At 52.3% G+C, this 24,233-nt stretch overlaps 2 protein-coding genes across 2 annotated transcripts; both read right to left on the bottom strand.

The window, feature by feature from the left end:
* Positions 1 to 2,194: 2,194 nt before the first annotated feature.
* GJA4 (gap junction protein alpha 4) lies at positions 2,195 to 3,200 on the bottom strand (the record flags this gene model as incomplete). Its single annotated transcript, XM_084243157.1, has 1 exon — positions 2,195 to 3,200. One exon carries the CDS (start codon positions 3,198 to 3,200, stop codon positions 2,199 to 2,201), a length of 1,002 nt encoding a protein of 333 aa, XP_084099283.1. The 3' UTR covers positions 2,195 to 2,198.
* A 7,563-nt stretch (positions 3,201 to 10,763) lies between these two features.
* On the bottom strand, positions 10,764 to 11,690 carry GJB3 (gap junction protein beta 3; the record flags this gene model as incomplete). The annotated part of the gene is made up of 1 exon (XM_084242024.1): positions 10,764 to 11,690. Exon 1 carries the CDS (start codon positions 11,559 to 11,561, stop codon positions 10,764 to 10,766), a length of 798 nt encoding a protein of 265 aa, XP_084098150.1. The 5' UTR covers positions 11,562 to 11,690.
* Positions 11,691 to 24,233: the final 12,543 nt, after the last annotated feature.

Below are 24,233 nucleotides of genomic sequence, written 5' to 3'. Positions count from 1 at the left end.
AAGGGCTGACCTGGTGGCTATTTGCTTGGGACTGTGCTGCTTGTCTGGGAAGGACAGAGCTGTTGAACCTTGTGTGGTCTTTGGGGTCAGCATCAGGGCTGGTAGAAGAACAGCTGTAAGATGGAGAAAGGAGTTCCAACAATCCTGTGATGGATAGCTCTTTCTCTAAATGTTGGTGGTGGTGCTGAAGCTGGTGTGGAAAGGAAGTGCAGGCTCTCTAGACAAGGCAATGGAGGTCAGTGGTAGAATGGGGTCAGCAGCCTGATGGTCAGTGAGCCAGCACGTTAGACTGGGAAGAAGTTTTGATATCATCCACCCAACAACTCTGTTTTTGTACAGTCTGTGACGTTCACATACTCCCATAAATCACAGATAAGATGACCTTGGGTTATGCAAAATTTCCAGTGTACTCCACATAACCTCATCCTTTTCTTTCCTACTCAGGAAGGCAATGTGAATTCAAGTGACTGGATTTGATCTTACAGTAATAACTGAATGTTTTGATTCATGGAAAATAGTACATGAGCATGAACTTCAGACCAATGATTCTTCACACCCAATCACCATATACCTGTTCTCATCCAACCCTTTCATTTCACAGTGGGGAAAATGAGGCCCAGACAGTGGGGAGGAATATAGTCAAGGGAATGTGATGCGTGGGAGACAGATCAAATCTCTTGGCTCTTTCTACGACTGAGAATTGCCTGTTATCAACTTAGATTTTGGTGGAGTTGAGGGGATAAGCTGGAGGAAGGAAGAAGGAGGTGGAGGAAGAAGTGCGAGGTGAATTTGTTGTCTTCTAATCAGGCTGCATCACCAAGGAGACCCCTGAGTGCAATGTATATTTAACACTCTGCTTGGCCTCTCCCACCAGGGCCTGGAGGCGAGGTGGGGCCAGTAGGGCCAATGGGGCTGACATACCCCAAAGGAATGCTGAAGTCCTAACCCTTAGTGCCTCCAAATGTGACCTAATTTGGAAATAGAGACTTCAAAGAGGTAATCAGGTTGAAGTTGTTAGGGTAGGCCTAATCCAATACAGCTGGTGTCCTCATAAAAAGAAATGAGGACAGAGCCATCAACATGCACAGGTGAAAGCTATGAGAAGGTGCAGGCAGAGGTGGAGGTGATACGTCCATTAAGGAACACTAGATTGTTAGCCACCTGCCAGAAGTGAGGAGAGGCGGGAGCAGAATCTCCATCCCAACCCTCAGAAGGAACCAGCCCCCCCAACACTGTGCACTTCAAGCCTGCAGAGCGGTGAGAGAACAGATTTCTGGCCTGGAAGCCACCCAGGCTGTCGTACTTTGTTTCGACCCCCTAGGGAATGAGCTTACAGTCACTCTTCATTGGCTGCTGCCCCAATCTGGGTTTTCCCATCCCCACCACACCGTCCTCACTCCAGCCCTTTTGCCCTGGTGTTTTGCCTCAGTCTCGCCAGAGGTCTAGTCCCTGGCCCCAGCCCCAGGTTGGGGACAGCCACGTTGCAGGGACTGGGGGGCCGGAGAGAGGGTGGTGCCTGAGACATCTCCTAAGGCAGGGGGTGTTTAGCACTTGCAGCTGAGCGGCAGCATGGAGGAATCTGTGGGTTTCAGGTGCTGGCAGCAGTTGGGTTGCTGAGACCAAAGATGGGTTATGCGGGAGCAAAAGGGAAGCCCCAGCAGAACCAGCAAGTATCCCTCCCCAGGCCCATCTGAGACAGCATCATTACGCACCTAACTGGTGATTAAGTTCCTGTTTATTTTAGAAACATAAACAGCACAACTAGGAAGGAGTGAGGAGATCAAGACACCAACCCCCTGACAGGCCAGGTCCAGCGCAGGCTCTGTCTGCCCTCAAGGCTGGCCCTGCAGCCTCCACCAGCCTTTCCCTGTGAGGACAAGTTGTGAGGGCAATCTAGGCAGAGGAGGGTTGACCATGAAGTGAGGTGGGGTGAATTGGCTCCAGGTCCCTCTGAACCAGGTGAAAAAGGCAAGAGGGCCCATAACACCCTTGGTCAGGAATACCTCAAGCTGGCTTTGTGCCTGGGGCAAAGCCACACACTGAAGGGGAACTACGGTGCCCTCTGGCCACCAGAAAGGTACAAGGTATTCAAGAACCACCTGGCCCACTGGCCAGCAAGCACCTGCTTCCATCAGCCCTAGTCATCCCTGCAGAGACTTTTGGAAGGGGCATCTCAGGCAGCTAGACTTCCAGGACCCCTACACATACTGCTTCTTGGAAGCAGAGCTGCTGGGGCGACTGGGGGATTTCTGGTCACCGTGAGGGCGTGAGTCTGGGAAGAGAGGGGGCCTGGAAGAAGCCAGCCTTTCCTCTGTAGTCAGATTGGCCCAGTTCTGCTCACTGGACGAAAGCCCATTGTAGGTGGGGCATGGTGGGGATGAGGGCCCTTCGCCCATGGGGAGGTAGAAGAAGACCTGGTCAGTGTAAGGCTCTGAGGAGGCGCCCTGGGCTGGGGGGGGCTCCTGGCTCTGCCGCTCCCTGATCCCCCGGCTCAGGCAGCGACACAGCAGGTGCGCCAGCTCCAGCAGGTTAAGCACCAGGGAGATGAGTCCGACCACCAGCATGAAGATGATGAAGATGGTCTTCTCTGTGGGGCGTGAGACATAGCAGTCCACGAGGTTGGGGCAGGGCGGGCGCTGGCATACAAACAGGGGCTCCATGTTCCAGCCATAGAGATGCCACTGGCCATATAGGAAGCCCGCCTCTAGCACACTCTTGCAGAGCACGCTGGTCACATAGGTGCCCATAAGCGCCCCTCGAATCCGCAGGCGACCATCCTCTGTCACCGAGATCTTGGCCATCTGCCGCTCTATGGAGGCCAGGGCACGCTCCATATGGGGGTCCTTGGCTGGCAGTGCCCGGAGTTCCCTCTCCTTCTGCCGCAGCCGCTCCTCCCGCCGAGACAGGTAAATGACGTGGCCCAGGTAGACCAGGGTGGGCGTGCTGACAAAGAGGAACTGCAGCACCCAGTAGCGGATGTGGGAGATGGGGAAGGCCAGGTCATAGCAGACATTGGTGCAGCCTGGCTGGGCTGTGTTACACTCGAAATCGGACTGCTCGTCGCCCCACACGGACTCGCCTGCCAGGCCCAGGATGAGGATGCGGAAGACGAAGAGCACTGTCAGCCAGATCTTGCCCACAACAGTTGAGTGCTCTTGGACCTGGTCCAGAAGCTTCTCAAGGAAACCCCAGTCACCCATGACTCCCGGGCCTTCGCCTGCAGGGAGACAGAGGCATTGTCAGCTGTGTATTTCACAGTATATTCTAGCAACAACCTGCAGGAGGCTGGCTGTACCCATTTTACCTATCAGGAAACTGAGGCTCCAGGAGGGGAAGGGACTGGCCTCAGGGCTCACACCCAGTGGGTGGTCAGGACTAGAAGCTGGGTGTCAGCTCCAAAGCTGTGACAGGGGCACAACTAGACTCCCTGTATGTCATATGTGTGTCCTTCTGATTCCCATCTGGAGCCTCAGATGACCGCAGCCAAGGAGCTCTGCAGCAAGTTGAGGCTTCTGAGCCTGTGGGAACAGAGAACTTTAGGAACCTATCCCAGGTCACACAGCTGTGCCAGGCCCTCCCTCCTCCCTTTTGCCTGTGATGGGCTGTGCCCAGACCTTGGGCTGGAGGTGATCCTATTCTGAGCTGTTCAGGGGTTCAAGGCTCGGGTCCCTGCTCCCTCCATATCATATCTCACACAGCAGGTCCCATGCGGTGGCGGAAGTTGGGTGGGAAGGTGTTAGAAGCTGAGAGCAGGCAGCTTCCTGCATTAGCTCCACCTGTCAGCATTAAGGACCACTTGCAACTTCAGTGTAGCTGGGATCCAGCTCCCTTTCGCCACCCTCCCCACTCCCCTCTCCCCGAGCTGTTGCTCCCAAATTCTAGACTCTTAAACTGGCTGAAGGCACAGACCACTAAGCTCCCAGAACATCTGGGGGTGGGGGAAACTAAGGCTGGAGGATGAAGGGGGAGGCCAAGCAAAGCTACTTCGAGCCAGGGTCTGGAACCGGACCTGGGTTCAAATCCTGTCCCTCTCTTACTAACTGGTACCTTGGCTGGGTGATGACTTCTGAGTGCCTTAGTCTCCTCTGCCGTGAAATAAAAGAAATAATATTCCTACTCCTAGCGCTACAAGGAGTCAGGGAGAGGTAGCAGCCATCCTCAGCAGAGCCTGGCCAGAGGCAGCTGGGAGCCGGGCCTGTGGCTCCCCCGCAGCTACCCTTCACCCCTGGCGGCAGGTGGCAGCCCGTGTTCTCCGTCTAGTCTGTGGGCCGAGGGCGCCCCGCGGCTCCCCAAGCCCGGCTCACCTCTCTCCTGCGGGCCGGTCCAGGTGGCGGTGTGGAGCACGACCCCACGGAGGCAGAGCTGCGCCCGCGGGAGCGCGGCTGGTCTGCGCCCGGCTGCAGGGGCGCCTTAAATAGCGGAGGGGCGGGGTGGGGGCAGGAAACGCTACGGGAGGGAGGGCAGCCAAGAGCTTTCCAGAGAGGGGGCGGGGACGCGGGGTGCAGGAGGTGGCACTGGGAGTCGGGGATGGAGGGAGACTGAGGACCCCCTACCTTCCCCTCTGCTCTCCGGGAGTGCAGCTGACCCACTCTCCGAGTCTCCGTGACTTTGGCGGTAAAACGAGTTCTCCAAAGACAAAGTTTTCAGGGGTGGCTGGCTTTGAAAGGATTACAAACCAGAAACTGGCCTGAGAGGCTGGGAGAGACAGGCAGAGGGGGATTAGGGTGTGGAGGCCTCCAGGGTAGAAGCCTATGGCCCCCGGGGGGGAGAGAAGCTAGCTGCTGTTTAGTGACCTCGGAGTGCCCGCCCGGTGCCCCTGTGCAGGACTTGGCAATCACAGCTGGCTAGCCATGGGAACCCGACAGGGAGAGAGGGCTTGGAGTCTGCTGTCCCCAGAGTCTGTGAGGAGCTGGGGTCTCAACCCAGCTCCTATTCTTGCAGAATCCTCAGCCCCCAAACCCGCTTCCCAGACAGGCTTTACAACCAGAAGTCACTAAGCAACTCCTGTGGGCCACTTGAGACTGGCGGAGAGGGGACTCTCCTCATGTCACTAAATGGTGGTGGTGGGGGGACATTGAAAGAAATGAAAGAGGTGGTCAGAGCTCCACGCCGTTCATTCAGACATCACCGGGTGGGCGACATTAATGAGGGTCCCTGTGCTGCAGACCTTGTGTGTGTGAGGGCCTGCATGTCTCTGCCTCTCACTGGCTGGTGCAGGAAGCAGGAATCGAACATATTGACTCTTGGGTTATAGCAAAATTATAAATGTGGTAGTTCCCTAGAGAAGTCCAGGGAGATTTATAGGGGACTTGGTTAGCAATGTATCCTGGAGGAGACTCATGAGCCAGGTGGAGGGGGAAGAACATTCTAGAGAGTAGGAACAGCACAGACAAGGCCCGAGGACCAGGGATGGGGAGGCCTGGGGACTCTGACCCGTTGCCTCAGAATGCTGAAAGCCCCAGGCCGGCGGGCAGAAGCAGCAGAGCTGAAGCTGAGACTGCTGAGCCCTTAAGTAGCTTAAGCCCTGTGCCTTGGTTTCTTCCTCTGTGTACAGTGGGAATAGTGGTAGTTTCTACTGTGTAGGGTTGTTGGGAGATGCAATCAAAGCCCAGAAAGTTTTCAGGCTGGCTAAAGATATGGCAACAAAGGTGTGTGGGTTGGCTTTGGTAGCAGAAAGGACTGAGGGTAGGAGGCTCGGCAGGCTGGTGGTGGGGGTAGGCAGCTGAGGAAGGGGATGTGGAAGGTGGGGTCAAAGTCAGGGGCTGTTGGCAGAAAGCTCCCTGTTTGTCCACCACAGGGTTCAATCCTTTGACTTGCAGGGTCCCCCACGGTCCTGCCTTCCTGGCTGGAGATTTCTGGGCAGCAAGTGTGGGTGCGTTCGGCTGGGACCTCAGAGTGTTAGGATTAGGCAGAGCTGGCTTCCCCTTCCAGGCCTGTCCCTGAGGGCCAGGCTGAGCTGGGCCTCCTGGATTTCCAAAGCTGACAACTGCGCCCACTTTAGTTCTGACCCTTGAGGGCATGAGAACGGAGGTCCCTGGGGGCCGGTGCTCACCACGCCCCCACTGCAGCCTTTACTCCCAGAGTTCCTCTGCTGAGGCTGGGCCAGTCTCTCCTAAAGCCTTTCTGATCCCAAGACAAGATGAGACAGAGAGGAAGGAGGGAGGGAGAAGGGGTGGACGTGTCAGGGCTGCCCTCACCCTCCTCTGACCCCTTCCTCGTGGCTCTGGAGGCACCTCCCCCGGGGATAGGAGGCTCTGGAATCAGCCAAGACAATATTCCCTACCACCTGGCCATGCCACAGGGAAAACACACCTAGAACCCCACTGTTCCCTTCCTCCTCACTCCCCTGACCTCCTCAGTGGCCTCCTAAGGAGTCTCCTGGAGTCCAACCTCCCACCTTTCCCAGAATTCTGACCACAGCTGTGCCCTGCTTAAGACCCTTCCACTTCCTTGGCCTCATCCCCTTCCCCTTTCACTCAGGTGTCCAGCCAGAAGTACCACTGCAGATCTCTGTGTTCTGTTGCCTTTGTCCATGCCGTTCCCTCTGCCTGCGGCATCCTCACATGCTGAACCCCACGAGTCTTTCAGGCCCTTACTCCACATCTCCCTTTGGAAGTTCCCTTGCTGGCCTCTGCTGGTGAGAGGTTGTGCTGGTTGTGTTCTCACAATGTGCCATCCCTGGCTGCATTGTTTCTTGTTTTAAATTTCATTTTTATTGATGGTAAAAATCATGCAATGTCAAGTTACCGTCATTCGTTTTTAAGCATACAGTTCAGAGTGTTAAGTACATTTACACTATTGTATCACGGTCCTCTAGAACTTTATCATTTTGCAAAAGGGAAGCGCTGGACTGATTAAACAGTTTCCCCTTTCTCCTCTGCTTTCTTTGGTGCACCATTTAAACTGGGGCTGGTTGACATCCCCAGCACCTAGCAGGACCCAGGTAGATGGGAAATTCATTAATTCAGCATATAATTACCGAGTACCCCTCGGTGTTATGCTGCTGCCCTGGACACTGGAACTCGCCCCCTAGGGAAAAACAAAAACACCTGTCCTCGTGGGTTGTACATTCTACCTGGGGGATAACAGACAGTGACACCTAGGATCTGTCGGATGATGATAATTGCCATGTGGAAAGCAAAGTAGGAAGGGAGGGCTGAGGGTGCAAGGGTGGCAAGTCTGTTTTGAAGAGGAGGGAAATTCTCAGTAAACAGCTGATGTTGGATGCAAGCCCCAAGGAGGGGGGAGAGCCTGGTGGCTCTCTAGGGCAAAGAGCGTTGCAGGCTGAGGGAACCAGATACAAAGGCCCCGAGGCAGGAGCATGCCTGCTGCTTCCTGTTTGGAGCAAGGAGAAGGGAACACATGAGGTGTGGCTGGGGGCTGATCTCATGGCTCCTGAAGTCTGTGTAAGTTGCCTTTGGTGTTCAGGGCAGAGGAGTGACATGATTTGACTTAGGTTTGGACAGGATTGCCTTGGCTGCTGTGCTGAGAGTAGACCATGGGGGTGGGTGGTGGAAACAGATATCACCCCTACACCCCCTCAATCGGGGACTCAATGCCCAGCTCTGCAGAGTCTGCTGGTTGGTGGCTTCCTGCTCCTAACTCTTGCAGGTCTGCTTCAGCTGTCCAGATGGTCACTCTGCATGGGGTGGCCCTGGGCAGTGACAGAGCCATCTAACAGGCACAGAGCTCCCTGCAACAGGTCTTCTTTTACGGCCACTAATCCCACTCATAAGGGCTGTACCCTCATGTCCTAACCACCTCCAAAATCTCCACCTCCTATTAGCATCACATTGGAGGCTGGGATTGCAAACTGTGAATTTAGCTGGGGAGACTCATTCAATCCATGTGACAAACTTGGACCAGAATGGTGTCTACAAAGTCTCCTGTTACCCTGTGTTGCCAGCTGGCTGGCATACCACACAGAAGTGAATGAACTTGAAGGCTGTTCATATGAAACTGAACTGTCATATTCAGGATTGAAGGAAGCTTGCAGTGAGTGCTCACACAATGAGGAAGGAGGAGGGAGAGGCATGTGTCCTGAGAAGAGCAGGCCAACGGGACTTGAGAGTCACCTCATGGTCATAGCGTTGTGCTCTGGGGACTCTGGGTGGTGAACAGCAGCCAGCTCAACACAGACCCAATGGGAAGAGTGTACTACACCTCTGGGAATAGCTCTCACACCAAAGGTGGGCGAGGGCTACTATGTCCCCTCATCCCAGCCTGGAGAAGCAGGGCTGGGACTGGAAGCACAGTCCATGCTACAAGAGTCAAGAGTCGGTGACGTTCTCTGGTTGCTCTGACCTCCCAGCAACTCTCCAGGCAGTGGGACCCACCCCAGAAGAGACTGGAATGCATGACTTCAAGCAGGTGGAGATGACCCCTCCCTGAGGGCTCTGCCCTCCCTGAGGGCTGGGGTAGATGTGCAATGTGGCCCGGGCAGCAGGCAGACTTCCCTAAGCACGGTGCCTGCGGATGTGCTGAATATTCTAGATTAGTATGGACACTGGACTAGCATGTCTCCTCTGGTGGCTCCTTTCTCCACACAGCGCTCCTGGGAGTAGCATTGTCCAGGGTGCTGGGCTGAATAAGTGTCCTTTGCCCCTCACATCCACTCTCCGCCTGGCTCAGTGTCCTGAGAAGCTGTCCAGACCTGAGTCTCTTAACAAGTTCTCTGCCCTCTGGCTTTGGGTTGGGTCAGTGGGAGAATCTGGCAGGTGAGCAGCAAGACAGGAGAGTGAAGTAGAGGAATTGACTTGATGGCTGTGGTTGGATGCATCCTTGCAGGTCCCGAGTAACAGGCCAGTTCGCTGCTCCCAGTACCAGCCCCAGGGTAGTGTGGGTTGTGGGTTTCCTTAATCACATCCAAGCCTTTTTAAAGCAGACCCTCTAGGAAACTCTAAAGTTACTCAGTTTGAATGTGCCATCTGTTTCCTGCCGGAAACCCCATTTCTACAATTCCCATTGTATTGATGGAAGACCAAGGCTGTGGTTCTGAAGCCTGCCCAAGAGGCAGGGTGGTGAAGCTGTGGTTATGAAGTGGTTAAACTATGACTCATACCTGGGTGGTGGGTGTTGGTCCAACCCCAGCCCTTTAAACTTGGCTGGTTATCTGTGGCCTCTCCATGGGGGCATGCAGGAGGGCAAAGGTGAGTCATGATGAACCCACCTCTCCCTGCCTGTATTGGCTCTTGGCTCACGGCCTCCTGGATTCCTGGCTCCTGGCTTTGGCTTTGATAATCATAAATGTTCCCCTGGGTTAGTATAGCCTTGCCCCGCCACCCGCTCACCCCCTTTGCTTTCCATTCCAGCCTGGCTTAGATTTCAGGTCACACAGTGATGGGGGTGAGGTGGTGAGTTGCCCACGGGGCATTATTTAGTGTAGATGAGTATGTTTCTGTCTCCCCCAGAGTCTGAGCTGGGTGGCTCAGGTCCTGCTCTCAATATAGTCTTAGCATCCCGCTGGGGACCCGGTGCAGAGAAAATGCTCAGGGAAAGTGCCAGGGACTGGATAATGCTTGGGCGAGGCAAGAGGTGACAAGTATACAGACATAGAAAGAGTGTGAACAATTAGTTTTGTGTACACAGGGCGTGGATGTCCGTTGTGGATGGCAGTGATTGAATTCCAAAGGCGGAGGTGGGGCGGTTTGTCTTTGATGAAAACGCAGTGATTGTGCGTGTGCATGCTTGCAAAGGGCACGGTCTGGCTGGGATCCCTGCTGCAGAGGGAGCACAGCGCCCTCTTGTGACCTCATCTACAACCAACATGTAGGATCCACCCCTGCCTCTGCCTCCCAGCTCCTGCCAGCTCCAGTGTAACTTCAGCTCCAGCCTTAGCCAGAGCCCCACTCTAGCCCTGAAGCTCTCTCCCCATCTGAGGGCTGCCTTCGCTGCCCTCTGGCCTTGTGAGTGGGAGTGTGGGAGAAGAGATGATAGAACCAACCTGTATAAAACACAGCCTTTATTGATTTGAAGGAAACTGCCTTGGGAATGTTCCTATCAGCACATCCACTGGAGTCCCTGGACCCTGGGTCTGGAAGGCTGGCACCAGACCCACCACACACATCAGCAGGGAGGAAGATGGGAGCAAAGCTGCCTGAGGTTAGGGTGGGGGTGGGGGCGGGGTGGCGAGGTGTGAGGGAGGGGAGCTCCCCTGAAGGACCCAGAGGACCCCCGGGTGTCATGAGCAGGGTTTGGTGACACCAGAGTCATCTCATTCTCTTCATAAACACACACAGCCCTCCAGACCTCCCACTGCTGGGAAAGTACTTCCTCTCCACGCAGGAATCTGGGTGCTTCTCTCAAGGGAATGAAGATTCCATTTGGTCAGCTGCATCCAACCCAGGCCAAGTATCTCTTCCCGTAGCTTCCAGGCCTCAGTGCCTGCTGTTCTTTCTGCTTGGAAGCACTTCTCATCAATCTTAACATTATTTCTGTGAGAAGCCGCCCCTGATCACTGCCTCCTGGGTTAGGTAGTGGCCCTCTATCAGCTCCTGAAGCCTCAGTGGATGCAGTAGTTAATTTGCTGGTTTCAGTGTCTGCATCCTGGGGGCTGAGGGGGGTGCTGGCAGAGGGCTTGTGGTGCAACTATACTGAGCTAGACAGCACCACGCAAAGCGCCCAGAAATCACCTGCCCAAGCAGAATGGGATATCTTAGTGCACTCAAGGTGGGGGCACCCAGCACCAGGAGGACCCCTCCACCAGCACCAAACCTCCCTGCCTGTCCCCACTGGCAGCTCTGATGTCTCTCCCTAGCCTGTGGTCAGATGGGGGTCAGAGTGGGTGCTGAGGCATTCAGCTTGCCCTCAATGGGGCCTGGGCCCACCTCCGCAGCCTCTAAGAGCTTGTGGTGGCAGCGGCAGGTGGAGGAATGCGCGCCACGGTGCCCCGGGGGCTTGTTCTTGCGCAGGCCCCGCAGGACCCGGTGTAAGATGAGGTAGCAGATCTCGCAGATGGTGAGCACGATGCAGACAGCCGAGGCACCCACCATGAAGTAGGTGAAGACCTTCTTCTCCGTGGGCCGCGCGATGTAGCAGTCCACGGTGTTGGGGCAGGGTGCCACGCTGGCGCACTGCACCAGGCGGGGTATGTCAAAGCCATGCCAGAGTGTGTGCAGCAGGTAGAGGAAGAGAAATTCAATGATGAGCTTGAAGACAAGGCTGAGCAGGTAGGTCCACCACAGGCCGCCGTGCTTCTTGCCCGCGTTGCTGTACAGCTTGGCACACTGGTCTCCATGCTTCTCGCGGTGCCTTCGCTCGCGTTCCTCGCGGTAGGCCACGTGCAGGATGACCAGCAGCGACGGGCACGTGACAAAGATGAGCTGCAGCGCCCAGAGGCGGATGTTGGAGATGGGGAAGAAGTTGTCATAGCAGACATTTTCGCAGCCGGGCTGCCTGGTGTTGCAGTCAAAGTCCTTCTGCTCGTCCCCCCACACGCGCTCTGCAGCCACCACGTACACCAGCACGCGGAAGACGAACACCACCGACAGCCAGATGCGCCCGAAGGCCGTGGAGTACTTGTTGACGCCGCTCAGCAGGGCCTGCAGCGTCTTCCAGTCCATGGTGCCTGGTGGGGGTTCTGGGGGCCGTGCCCACCTGTGAAATAATAGGAAAAATCACATCAATTAAAGGGGACTTGATTGAGCATTTGTACGAGGTACCAGGCTCTGCTCTGAGCTCTTTTGTAGATGGACTTGTTTGAGAGACCATGGTGATGGTCCTATGAGGTCAGATTGGTTATTCTCCCCAAGCTACGGTAGGAAATGAGCACAGAGCTGTTAAATAACCAGGGCAAAGTAAATCTTTGCGGCAGGAAGGGAAGGGGCATTTGCTGATGAGAAGTGACTATCTACTGAGTGTTCATGATGAGTCAGGCACAGAGCTGAACATTCTGTGTGCAGGAGCTCATCTAACCCTTATGTGACCCTGTGAGGGAGAAACTGTTATGTCCGTTTGCAGATGAAGGAATTGATAATCAAGTGAGACAGTGGCTGCGAAATACTTGGTATGCAAGACATGAAATCTAGAGAGGTTAAGTTACTCATGTAAAACTGGAGTTGGCCCAGGACATCAGCCTTAGAGAGGTATTTGGGGACTCAACAACAAGGGCAAGGGAAAAAAAAGCAAAAATAAACAAATTGGACTACATCAAACTAAAGGTCTTGTACATCAGGTGAAACTACCACCACAACAAAAAGGGAATCTATTGTCTGGGAGAAGGTACTTACACATCAAATGTGTGACAAGAGGTGAATTGCCAAAATATGTCAAGAACTCATAAGACTCAATAACAAAAATAACCCAAGAAAAATGGGCAAAACACACTTCTCGGAAGAAGATATACAGATGGCCCACGGGCACATGACAAATACTCAGCATCACTTCTCCTGTATTATAAGAGAAATGCAAATCAAATCCACAATGGGATCTCACTTTGCCCCCTTAAGAATATCTATATCAAGGGCCTCCCTGGTGGCACAAGGGGTTAAGACGCAACCTATGAAGCTATCCGCAGCCACTGCAGCAGCATGAGTTCGATCCCTGGCCAGGGAGCTACCCACGTGGTGTGGCAGACCTCTCCTGACTCGCCTGCAGCAGTGTATTTCAATCAATCCATCTGTTCTGTTCCCCAGTCTGTCTCTGGTGATGCCTCTCACCCCCCCCCCCGCACCTCTGGCCGGTACCCCAGTTCTTGTAAGTGTAAATAAATAAATATTTTTTAAAAAAATCTATATCAAAAAGCCTCTACAGAAAATGGTATGGAGAGCCCTTGAAAAACTAAAAATAGAAATACCATTGAACGCAGCAATATACTCCTAGGAATTTATCAGAAGAGCAGGAAAACATTAATTTGAAAAGATTTATGTACCCTAATGTTCACAGCAGCGCTTCACCATGGCCTAGACATGGAATCAATCTAAAGGCCCATCAGAAGGCTGGATAAAGAAATTGTGGTATACACACTCAATGGAATACCACTCAGCGATGAAAAAAGATGAACTCTTGCATTTGTAACAACACGGATGGGACTTGAGGTGATTATGCTAAGTGAAATAAGTCAGAAAGTGAAAGATAATTACCGGGTGATTTCACTTTTTTGGAATATAAATAACCAAAGAAAACAAACTGGTAAAAACAACAAAAATAACTCTTGGATTCTGAAAAATATGGTGGTTACCAGAGTGGGAGGGGAAGGCAGGTGGGGGGAAAGGCCAGAGGGGTCAATTTGATAGTGCAACAGCATGAGAACTGTTGAGCAAGTGAAGCACACACACAGGTGTGAAGCTGTACTCCAAAAATGATATAGTTTTAGGGAAAAAAAGGTAACTCAATAAAATCTGATTGAACAAATGATGAGCTGAATTCAAGGCCAGGCTGTTGGTGCCAGGGCTGTGTACTTCACCACCTCCTCTCCCCTTCTCTGGCAGATGACTACCCAGACCAGGTTCTTACAGCTTCCCTCAATGAGGTGAACCCATCCTACAGAGGAGAAATTGGGGCTCAGAGAGAAATGACCTCCCCAAGATTTCACAGCCAGTGGATGGCAAAGCTGGGGCACCCATTCAGTTTGGGGTGGAGGGGATGGGTAATGATTTGGCACTTGGGAGGACACCAGACACAGGGAAAATCTAGATAATACCCTCCTGCTCCCATGCCAAGTCTGGGGGCGGCCAGCCACCCATGGATATCAGGGCTCGATGGTGTAAGACATGCTTTGTTTAGGCCCCCCAAATCCCACATCTTCCTCTCTGTCCTGGGTGACTCAGAGGGTGTGGAGGGTGGTTCTGCCTGAGTACGCCTAGTGTCTGCAGCTGCTGTGGGTGTGAGAGCATGAGTCTCTCCACGTGGGTGTGTGGGCCTGCGCGGCCGTGTGAGTGCCCTGGGGCTGGGGTTGTGACTCTGAAAGTGCACTGTGCCTGCAAGCCCCCCTGCACAACCACTTCTTAGCTCTCCACTACTACCTCCTGGCCAAGCCACCATCACTCTTGCCCTCAGTGGCCTTTCAGCGTCCGATCCTGCACCCCTAGAGTTTATTAAGTTATGAATGTAACTCCCCCTTTTTAAAACTCTCTCCTAGTTTGTCATTATGCTTACAATTAAATCCCAGCCACTACAGTCTCACCCTTCTCTCCTATATTCTCACCCCCCTTTCTCTGCTCTGCCACTCTGAGGGGCCTCAGGGGCTTTTTTTTTTTTTTTTAAAGATTTATTTATTTATGCATACAAGAATTGGGGTACAGGCCAGAAGTGCGGGGGGTGAGAGGATTCACCAGAGACAGAGTGGGGAGCAGAACAGGCAGACTGACTGAAATACACTGCTGAGGGGAGCAGTGGGCGAGTCAGGAGAGGTCTGTTGCGCCATGTGGGTAGCTCCCTGCTTGGGATCAAATTCCTGCTGCAGAGAGCTTCACAGTACTGCAGCGTAACCCCTTGTGCCACCAAGCCTCCTCAGGGCTTTGTAAATTTTCCTGCTACTTGGGATGCTCTTCCTCCAGAAACTTGCATGTCTAGATCCTTCTCATCACTGAGGCCTCTGCTCAAGCATCTCCTTAGGGGCCTCCCCAGATAACCTTGAATCTGGGAGTCTCTGCACTCCCAGCCACTTTGCTCCTGTCTCTTTATTTTCATCCTCACATTTAATCACTCTTTGAAATTAAAGTATTTGTTAATTTTTTGTTTATCTTCTGACTCCTCAACTAGAACAACTCTGTCTTGCTTGCTGTTTTATATTAGCACTCAGGGCAAGACACACACTAAGTACTCAATTAGTGCTGAATGAATAAGTAAGTGAATGCTGAATTCTCAGAGATGCAGGCTGCAGGAGGGGCTGCAAGGAGTGGCCGGAGCCCCAAGGAGCAGGGTGGACAGGGCCTCTTGTGGAAAGGCTTCCCTGCTCTGGATGGAGAGAAAGTGCAGCTCCTTCTCGGCACCTCATGCCTCCTGGATGCTTCTTCTCTGGAAATCTCAGACAGAATGGGGTGACTGGGGAAGAATCCTGAAGAACCTCCTCGTCTTCCCCATGCTATTCTAAGACTTGGCCTTTGGAGATGAGCAAGGAACCACGCGGGGATTCAAATCTCTTACTAGCTGGTTGGCTTCCAAGAATTCCCTGATCTTGATTTCTTGCCTTTATGTGAAAGGGAAGTAACATATTCCCTCCGCAGCCCACCCACTCACCTGGTGAAGGTTCAAGAAAATGGAAGTGAGGTTGTCTGCAAGCCCTGGAGGAGCGGAACCCTGCCCTGTGCCTCCACCTGATGCCTGGCCATGGCAAGCATGCACCCACTGGGGTGCAGCCCCCTTCTGGGTCACCTCTTCTACCACGTCTACCAGTCCTGTCCGCCCAGTCCACCCGACACACCCCAGAGAAGCGACTCACAGGGAAAGAATTTCCCTCCTAGCGCAGCGTGCAGGGCGCAGGCCCGGGCTGGTGGAGCCGGTCTGGTCCCTAGGCAATCCCCCAACACCAGCCCCCGGTCATCCGCTTTTTCCCAGCCTGGGGACCCGGACGGGGCCTCACCCAACGGCGCAATCCCCCATCCCCCTGCCCCCGGGACAGAACTACCCTTCCTGCACCCCCGGCTTCCTCACGTCCTCTCATTCCGGCAGGAGCGTTCAGCCGCGGGATGGGTGGGGGCTGGGGGGCGGGGTGTCGGGAAGATTCCGCAGCAGAAGCCCCGCATTCCGCGCGGGACTGAGGCGTGGGAAGCCGAGGGGTAGCTGCCCCCACTCCCTTCCCCTCTCCCCGGCGGTCCGGCTGGGTGGGGCGGGCTGGACCCAGCCCCGTCTGGCCTCGGCGCCCCGGGGGCCGCACTTACCCGCAGCGGCGCGCCCAGCGCGGGGCCCGGGCCCTGCGTCCTCCGGGTCAGCAGCTCAGGCGCGAGTGGCCGGAGCCCCGGCTCCGCATCGGGGCGAGGCGCAGGGCGCGGGCACACCCCGGGACGGCGTGGAGGAGGGAGGGTCGGGGGAGGAGCTCCGGAGCCCGCCCGACGGCGCGGAGGGTCGGGTTCGAGACCCGACACGGCCGCGCGTTCCCGGGGCACCCTTCCCAGCGCCCCGGTTTCTTCTTGTGTGAATGGGGGCAGCTGCCTGGGCGGGGCTGCTGCAGACTCCAATAAGATTAGGGGCGTGAGGCGCTCTGAACTGTTAAGTGCCTTGCCCGGGGATGGATGCAGTCATGACTCGCCCACGCTCTTTGCCACGCATACCGTGCCCGCGCCCCGCCCGGCCCTGGGCCCGGCCTCGACCCCGTGTGGGGCGCTCCTAGGGGCCGCCCCCACCCCACCCCACCCCACCCCACCCCACCCCACCCCCATCCCTCTGCACGCACACCAAGGTCTTCAATGGCAGTGCCTGCTCGGGCTTTACCCCCTCTAATGAGGCCGAGGAACCGGGCTTGGGGGGTACACTAGCAGATCCTGTGCCTGCAGAGAAGGGGGATTCCAGGGGTGAGGGTGGATGGGGAGCGTCCTTGCCTGGAGTTACTACACCGGGCAAGGCTGTGAGTGAGTGAGTGAGTGAGTGAGTGAGTGAGTGAGTGAGTGAGTGAGTGTGTGTGCGCGCGCGCGCGCGCGCGCGCGCCTCAGCCTCAGGTGGGAAGCCGCTTGTGGCTGGGCTAGGTTCTGGGGACAAAGACGCTTTTTCTTATTACGGGGAACCTAATGAGAGCCATTTACACCCCCGCCTTGTTGGACAAGTGCCAGAGTTTCCAGCCTCCCTCGGAGTTCTGGGATCTGAGTCACCCAAGGGCCTGAGCCTCCCTGTCTCCGCAGAGGTGCTGCTGCTGGAAGTGACTGCTCATGAGTTTTCCCAGGACTGTGCTAATTTATTTACTCTGTGGTCCAGGTGTACTGAACAGCACCCCCTTTTCTCTCAGAAGTGTGCCAGATTTGGGGATAGCAATTATACCATCACCCCACTTACACTCCAGGTTTGGGGGCACAGAGGCATTTTTGTGCCAATCGCTGTTCTCCTGGTTTTATTTCATCCTCACAGGTCAGGTGAGGAAGGTAAGTCTTGGGCTCACCTTTATAAATGAGACAACTGAGGCACAGAGAGGTTTGGTGACTTGCCCAGGGTCACACAGATAATAAGTAGCAGAGCCAGCTCTGGCAGCTCCAGCTGTATTGAGTTTCTGGATGGCACAAAGCCACAGGGTGGATGTCTTCTTCTATTACCTTGGCCGTTGTTGAGACTGAACAGTGTTGGGGTGTTTGGAGGGGGCCAGATGTGGACACGTATCTGTAGGGAATTGCATCATGATATCGTGTGTGTGTGTGTGTGTGTGCGTGCAGTCCATGACTTTGCCACCTGCTCCTGACCACCTGTTGCCCTGCTGCATTTCTGAGCAAAACCCCCACACCCCTTCCTCACCTCTTGGGCAGTCTTCCCCCCATTTGAGCAATGTCTCCACCCCTCCGGAGCCACTGAAGACAGCCCTGTCAAGGTCACCATGATGTTAAGTTCGATTGTCACACCTCTGTCCTGCACCTTCAGAAGCATCTCCTTCCTCAAAACCCTTCCTTCCTTTGGCTTCCTTGACACCATACTCCTAGTCTCCTAGTACCCAGGAAGTTCTGAATCCGCTGCCCAATGTGGGCATGTCCCAGGGCGCAGCCTCTGCTCCTCTTTTTTGTCCAGGGGCTTTCACTCTCATCCACTTGCTGCTGAATCCCGCATTTCGAGCACCTACTTCTCCTGAACCCCAGGCGATGTGACTGGGCTGCCCACCAGCCTACCACATCCCTGTTACTTGTTATTCTTTCCTGACAGCAACTGTGCCTATTAGATGGTATAGGCATTCCGGTTACGTCTACCCCATGGAGGTATGCGATGTACACATTTCGACACTTTGCTCTTTTCATGAAGCAAAATATAGGACATTTACCTCTATCAGTAGAAGAAATAGAGCTATCTCACTTAAAAAAAACCAGCTGAATAGTATTTCATCCCCACAATCAGTAAACACAGAGCTGTGTCTTAAAAAAGCCACCACACCAAAAGCTGAGTAGTATATGTATTATAATCAGTCCCATGTTGATGAAAAACAAGACTGTTTCCAATCTTGTATTTCTTTCTATTTATTATAAACACCATTGTAGTAAATATCCTTGGACAAGCATCATTTAACACATTTTTTAAAATATCTGTAGCAGATATTGCTACAGGAATTTTTGGGTCAAAGGATCATTTAAAATTTCAATGGATATTGTCAACTCCTCTCCATAAGTGTATCAGTTTATGAATAGGACATGAGAGTGTTTGTTTCGTTGTATCTTTGCTAATAGAGAGTGTTATTAAATTTTATGATCAGTGCCAGTGGTACCGCATTATGCTTTTATTTTGCATTTCTCTTGTTATGGGTGAGATTGAGCATCTTTTCCTATACTTAAGAGTGACTTGTGTTTCTTTTGCTGTGGACTGTTCTTTGCTTTTTCAGTTTTTCTTTTAGATGGCGCCCTTTTTCTTGATTTCTTAGGCAATCTTTACATATTAAAGAAATAAACCCTTTATCTCTGATACAAATAGATAAGATTCCTCTTGCCCCAGTTTGACAATTGCTTTTTGATGTTGTATATGGAGCTTTTGCCATGCAAAATTAAGCATACATTAAACATCAAAAGTACCAATCTTATCATTTATAGCCATTGGGCTTGGTCATAATTAGAAATGCCTTCCAGTCTGAGAATTGAAAAAAGTTTTTCTCCCATGGTTTCTTCTAGCTAGTGTGCTTTAATGATATAAATCAGATCTTGTCACTCACTCATTAAAACCTTGCAGCGACTTACCGTCACCTTTATACTAACACCCACACTCTTGTCATTGGCCTATAAAGCCACAAATGACCTAGTCCTGCCTCAACTCCTCTCATACACCCCCTCGATCTCTACTCTCCAGTTGCACTAGACTTTCTGTAGTTTCCTTTCTTTAATTAATTAATTAATTTTTAATTGAGCAAACACCCCCAAATCACCCCTAGTCTGCCACCCCAGTCAATTTTCTGTTCCACGAAAAAACCACATTCAGCCCAAGCTTCTCGCCTTTGCATCTGCTGGTTCCTCTGCCCGGGCTGCTCTTCACCTGGTGACTCCTCCTCCTGATTCAGGGCTCAGAGGTATTCCCTGTCACCACACCTGAAGTCTCCTCCCCTCATGTCCTCAGCAGTCACTCCTTAGCATATTTTCTGAAGTTATTTCCAGGAGAGCAGGGAGCTTGCCAATTGCACCCTGACTATATCTCCAGGGCTTGGAAGGGGGCAGAACCCAGTTACTATTCGTAAAGTCAATGCTGGGTGCACCTGAGGTTAGGCGTGAGAACTGTCTATTTGTTGTGAGATTAGGTAGTTGTGAGCTGTGGGGAGGGTTTGAATGTGTCTTGGTGTGTGTGGTTGTGAATGTGGGTGATTGGGAGCTGGCTGCATTTTGTGAGGTTGTGTGGCTGCTTGGAGGTGGTGGCAGGTAGTGGTATCTGTGTGTGTGGCGCTATCTGCTCTGCTGACCAGGTGCTCATAGTCCTCTCATTTTGACCCTTCTTGATACCACCCCCTCACTTTTGACATCAGATAGTGTTTCCAACAGCTGGCCTTTGATTTTTCTAGAGTGAGCTGGAAGAACCCCCATGCCAGAAAGAGGCTGTGAGAAACTTAAGGTCTGGTGGCCCCACTTTAAACTTCTGCTTCCCGAGCAGGGGAATGTGTGGGAGGCCATGTAGGCCATCCACCCCTCGGGTCAAGGCTGTGTTGCACCATAGCTTGGCAGCTGCCCAGGCCTCCCCCACTTCCTGCAGGGCCTGCACCTGCTCCCTGGGGGTGGCAGGCCCTAAACTTGCCTGTACCCCTTCCAGCTCAGGCCTTGGCCCAGGCTGGTTTTGCTCCCAGGCCACCACCTGTGTCTGGAACTCTGCCTAGGCCTCAGGCAGGGGATTCTTGGGAAGGGGCAGGATCTTCCCTCTCAGCTGGGATTTCCCTTGTGATCGTGTGTGTGAGGGACACAGCTGGACCCTCTCCTGGGCCCAAAGTTCCTCTTCTCTCTTGAGCAGAGAGGTGGGGCAGGCAGAAAGTTCTGGAGAGCAAGTCAGGCGGAAGGATGGGGGCTTTCCAGTCTGACTCCAGTTTGTCTGGGGCTGTTGGTAGGGAGGATGAGGCATCCTAGGGCCCAGGGTAGAATATTGCTTTCCTTCCAAGACACTGAGAGCTCCTCAGAACTTCTGCCCACACAACTTTATCCTCCAGTGGAGGTCATACATGACTTTCGTGAGTTGCTATTAACCATTGTATGTGTGTACTGGACCCCACCCCTTCTCATCACCCCGGAATACACTCTGCCTCTGTCATCAGTCTTTGCTCTTTACTGGATCTTTCCTATTGCAATAAACAAGCTGGTGTTTCTCATCTTAAAAGATAAGCAAGCAAACCTCATCTGACCCCACTTCTTTCAGCTTCTTATTTCTTTTTCCCCCCAGCTTTATTGAGATGTAATTGACATACGATAGTGTATAAGTTTAAGGTGTACAATGTGATGATTTGGTATATGTAGGTTTGGAGAAAGGATTACCACAATAAAGTTAAGACATCCTTTACCTTACACAGTTACTTTTTTGTGCATATGGTGGGAACATTAAAGAATTACTCTCAGCAGCTTTCAAATACACAGTACAGTGTTATTAACCAATAAGATATCTGTAAACTAGGCAAGATGATTCTAAAATTAATGCATAAAAAGAAACAGCTATAGGGCCTGCCCGGTTGTGCAGCAGGTTGAGCGCAGTGCTGTGAAGCTGTCCGCAGCCTCTGCAGTGTGGGTTCGATTCCTGGCTGGCCAGGGAGAAACCCACATGGTGTGGCAGACCTCTCCTGCCTTGCCCGCTGCTCCCCTCAGCAGTGTCTTCGGTCCGTCTGCCTGTTCTGCTCCCCGCTCTGTCTCTGGTGAATTCTCTCACCCTCCCGCGCCTCTGACTATACCCCAGTTCTTGTATAAATAAATACATCTTAAAAAAAAAAAAAGAAACAGCTATAGCTAGAAGAATCCTAGAAAAGAAGAGTAATAAGAGACATTCGTCTAACAGATGTTAAGACATGATTCTAAGGCTATAATTATTAAAACAGTGTGGAACTGACCTGTGAAAAGTTAGAAAAATCAATGAAAAAATTTAGTATATGATAAATGTCATCTGCCTTATTTTTTCCCATTCCTTTAAGGCAAAACTCCTAAAAGGAGCTGTCTTGATTATTGTATCCATTTTTTCCCCACTCTATCCTTCCTTGAACTCATCAATCAGGAGTTTGCTCCCCATATTTCACCCACACAATTCTTGCCAAGGTTCCCACAACCAAATCCCATAAAATGCACCCTCTTCTTTCCTTGTTGAAGGAAGATCCTTCTGTTCTTGAAACACTTTGTTCATTTGGCTTCCAGCACATCACCCTCTCCTGCTTTTCCCCTTTCTTTCTGGCTGTTCTTTCTCAGTCTCCTTTGCTGACCCTGCCTTGCCTGTCTTCCCTCCTGCCTGCCATGAGGCCCCAGCCCCCAGCTCAAAGGTAAGGTGGATGGTCTGGCTGAATCCCTGTCCTCATCCTTCCTCTGCACACCTTTCGCAAGGGAGGAAGTCTCCCTGCTTAGGGTCCCTGCTTCGAACTGTAATCATGTGAGGCACCATGCTGCTGGGAAGGTAGCCCAGAGGAGGTGTGTGCACTGTTCTTGAAATTAGTCTGTCACCTGCAGTGAGGAAGCTTCCAGAGCCTTGATTTTGGGTGGAGGAGATGGGTATTGGGCATTACACGGTAAAGCCTAGAGTGGGCCTGGGCTGCAGGACAGCGATTCCTGAATTTTCTCCTTCTGCAAATTGCAGAGGTCGTCACATTGATACCAGGTAGATGGTATACCATTGGCTGAGGTGGGAGGTACAGAAAAGGAGCAGGACAGGTTGGGAGAGGTAGAAGAAAATGATGGGGTCACTGTGTTTAGAGTTTGCTAAATGACATATGTGTCTGTGATGATATTCCAGTGCAGCCATTTTGACAAGGCCATAGGGACATACCCACAAGACTTGTAAAATCCTTTCTAATTATGATGCAAGTCATCACAGTTTCACCCTACCACACTCCATCTCAGTGTCTCATCTAATGCCTATTTCTTAGTCCAGCCTGAAACCTGAGGGGGCTGGGTTGTCACCCAGGATGGATTGTTTCCGTATAGCCAGCTTGTCCTCTGCATCCAAATGCCCTCCTGGGGTGGTCTGAGCTACATGTGGGCCCTCTGTGTCTGAGGGTCCCAAGGCTGGCATGTGCCTGGGACTGGGCCTCAGGAAAGAGGGAGGGATTGGGAGCTGGTGTGTTGCTGGTACAAATGCAGAATGGTGCAGCTGCCGTGGGAAAGTTTGGTGACTTCCCCAAAAATGAAACATAGAGTCACCTTATGACCCAGTAATGCCACTCCTAGGTATAGACCTGAAAGAACTGAAAACAGGACTCAAACAAATATTTGTACATGAATATTCATAGCAGCACTATTCACAATAACCAAGACAACCCAAAATGTCCATGAAAGGAAGAATGGATGAACAAGATGTGGCTTGTCCATATAATAACATATTATTTAGCCATAAAAAAAGCAAGCAAGTTCTGGTACTTGCTATAATATGGGTGACTCTTAAAAACATGCTAAGAAATAAGCCAGATACAAAAAGGACAAATACTGTATGATTTCACTTACATAAAGTAAAGTACTTAGAATAGGCAAATTCATAAAGCACAGGAAGTTGAGGTTACTAGGGACTGGGTCGAGGGGTGTGGAAGTTCTTGTTTAATGGAACAGTTTTTATTAAAGATGATGAGAAAGTTCTAGAAATACTGGGGATGGTTGTACAACATGGAGAATATAATGAATGCTATTGAATTATACACTCAAAATGAATAGAATGATAATTTCATGTTGTGAACATTTTTATCCACATAAAAAAAATTTGAAAAGAGAGAGGAGGAGAGGAAACAAGGATCTGGGCGTCAGCAGTGTCCAGGTGGTGATGAATGAAGGTGCGGAGGCTGAGGAGAGAAGAGGGACAGCAGGGTCAGGACCCCAAAGGCATTATAAGTTTATTTTAGCAAACAGTCATAGAACAAAGTGATCACTCTATCCATCCTCCCCCTACTCTGTACATCAAAGAGGTTTCCAAATGTCACAGAGCTGCAGCTCAAGGATTTACACCATTGAATTCACATCACTGAACTCACAATGGTGGAAACTGAAAAAATAAACCTCCCCAGTGAAGGGAGGAGGCAGACCTGCAGGAGACAGGATGGGGAGGTGGGAAAACTGGAGGAGTGGTGTCCAAGAAGCCCAGGGTATTAGTTGGTGCCTTTGATTGCAAGCGACAGAAATCCAACTGGAATTAGTTTGGGCTCAAACAGGGGAAAGGCAGGGGCCCCTCGGGCCAGGAAGCCCCTGGCTACAGATAACTCTGGATGCATCTAGACCTCTGTCCTGCTTGCCTGACCTCTGTTCTTCCCTGACTGTTGGGTCCCTTCTTTCCAAGTACTGAGGGGTCTTTGCAGAAAAAAACTCTGATCACAGCAGCCCTGGGCTCACATTTCTCCAAGCTGTGCTGCTAGGCTCCCCTTAGGAATGATTTGGGTAGTCTGAGAGGAACCCTGAGGGGCCTCACCTGGGCGCATATCCACCCTGAGGGGCCAGGACATATGGACACAATCAACTATAGGAAAGGGAGATGCATGGTGGCATCTAAGGTGTCACAGCTCAGGGAAGAGGCTTGAGAAGGAAGTGTGTTCAGCAGCTCATTGCACCAGACGAGCACCGGACACACCCACAGCGTTCGTGACAAAGGCATCATGGGTGCGTTTGGCAAGGGCAGAGCCGTGTGAGTGGGGCAGTGGGGAGGAGACTGGATCAGAGCAGGTGCGAGCGAGAGGGAAGCAAGGAAGTGGCGGCAAGGAGTGCAGCCCTCTGTCTCAGGAGGCACAGTTGTGAAAGTCAAGAGGGAGATGAGGGAGTTGTGAGGAGCATGGGGTCAAGGAAGGGTTTTGCTTTTCTTTTTGGTATGGTAAAGATGTGGACAAGCTTAATATTGAGAGCCAGAGGCTGAAGATCCAGGACAAAGCCAACGGGTGTCTAGAGAGGGCCTGCCCCTGCCGAGCAGGGGTGGGGAGGTTAGAGCACAAAACTTTCACTGTGCAGGAGCTGGGGGAGGTGGCAGTTCACGGGAGAGCATTCTTCTCAGAG

Source organism: Talpa europaea (assembly GCF_964194135.1).
Source record: "Talpa europaea genome assembly, chromosome: 9".
Lineage (NCBI taxonomy): Eukaryota > Metazoa > Chordata > Mammalia > Eulipotyphla > Talpidae > Talpa > Talpa europaea.
This window is presented reverse-complemented; position numbering and strand designations above follow the sequence as displayed.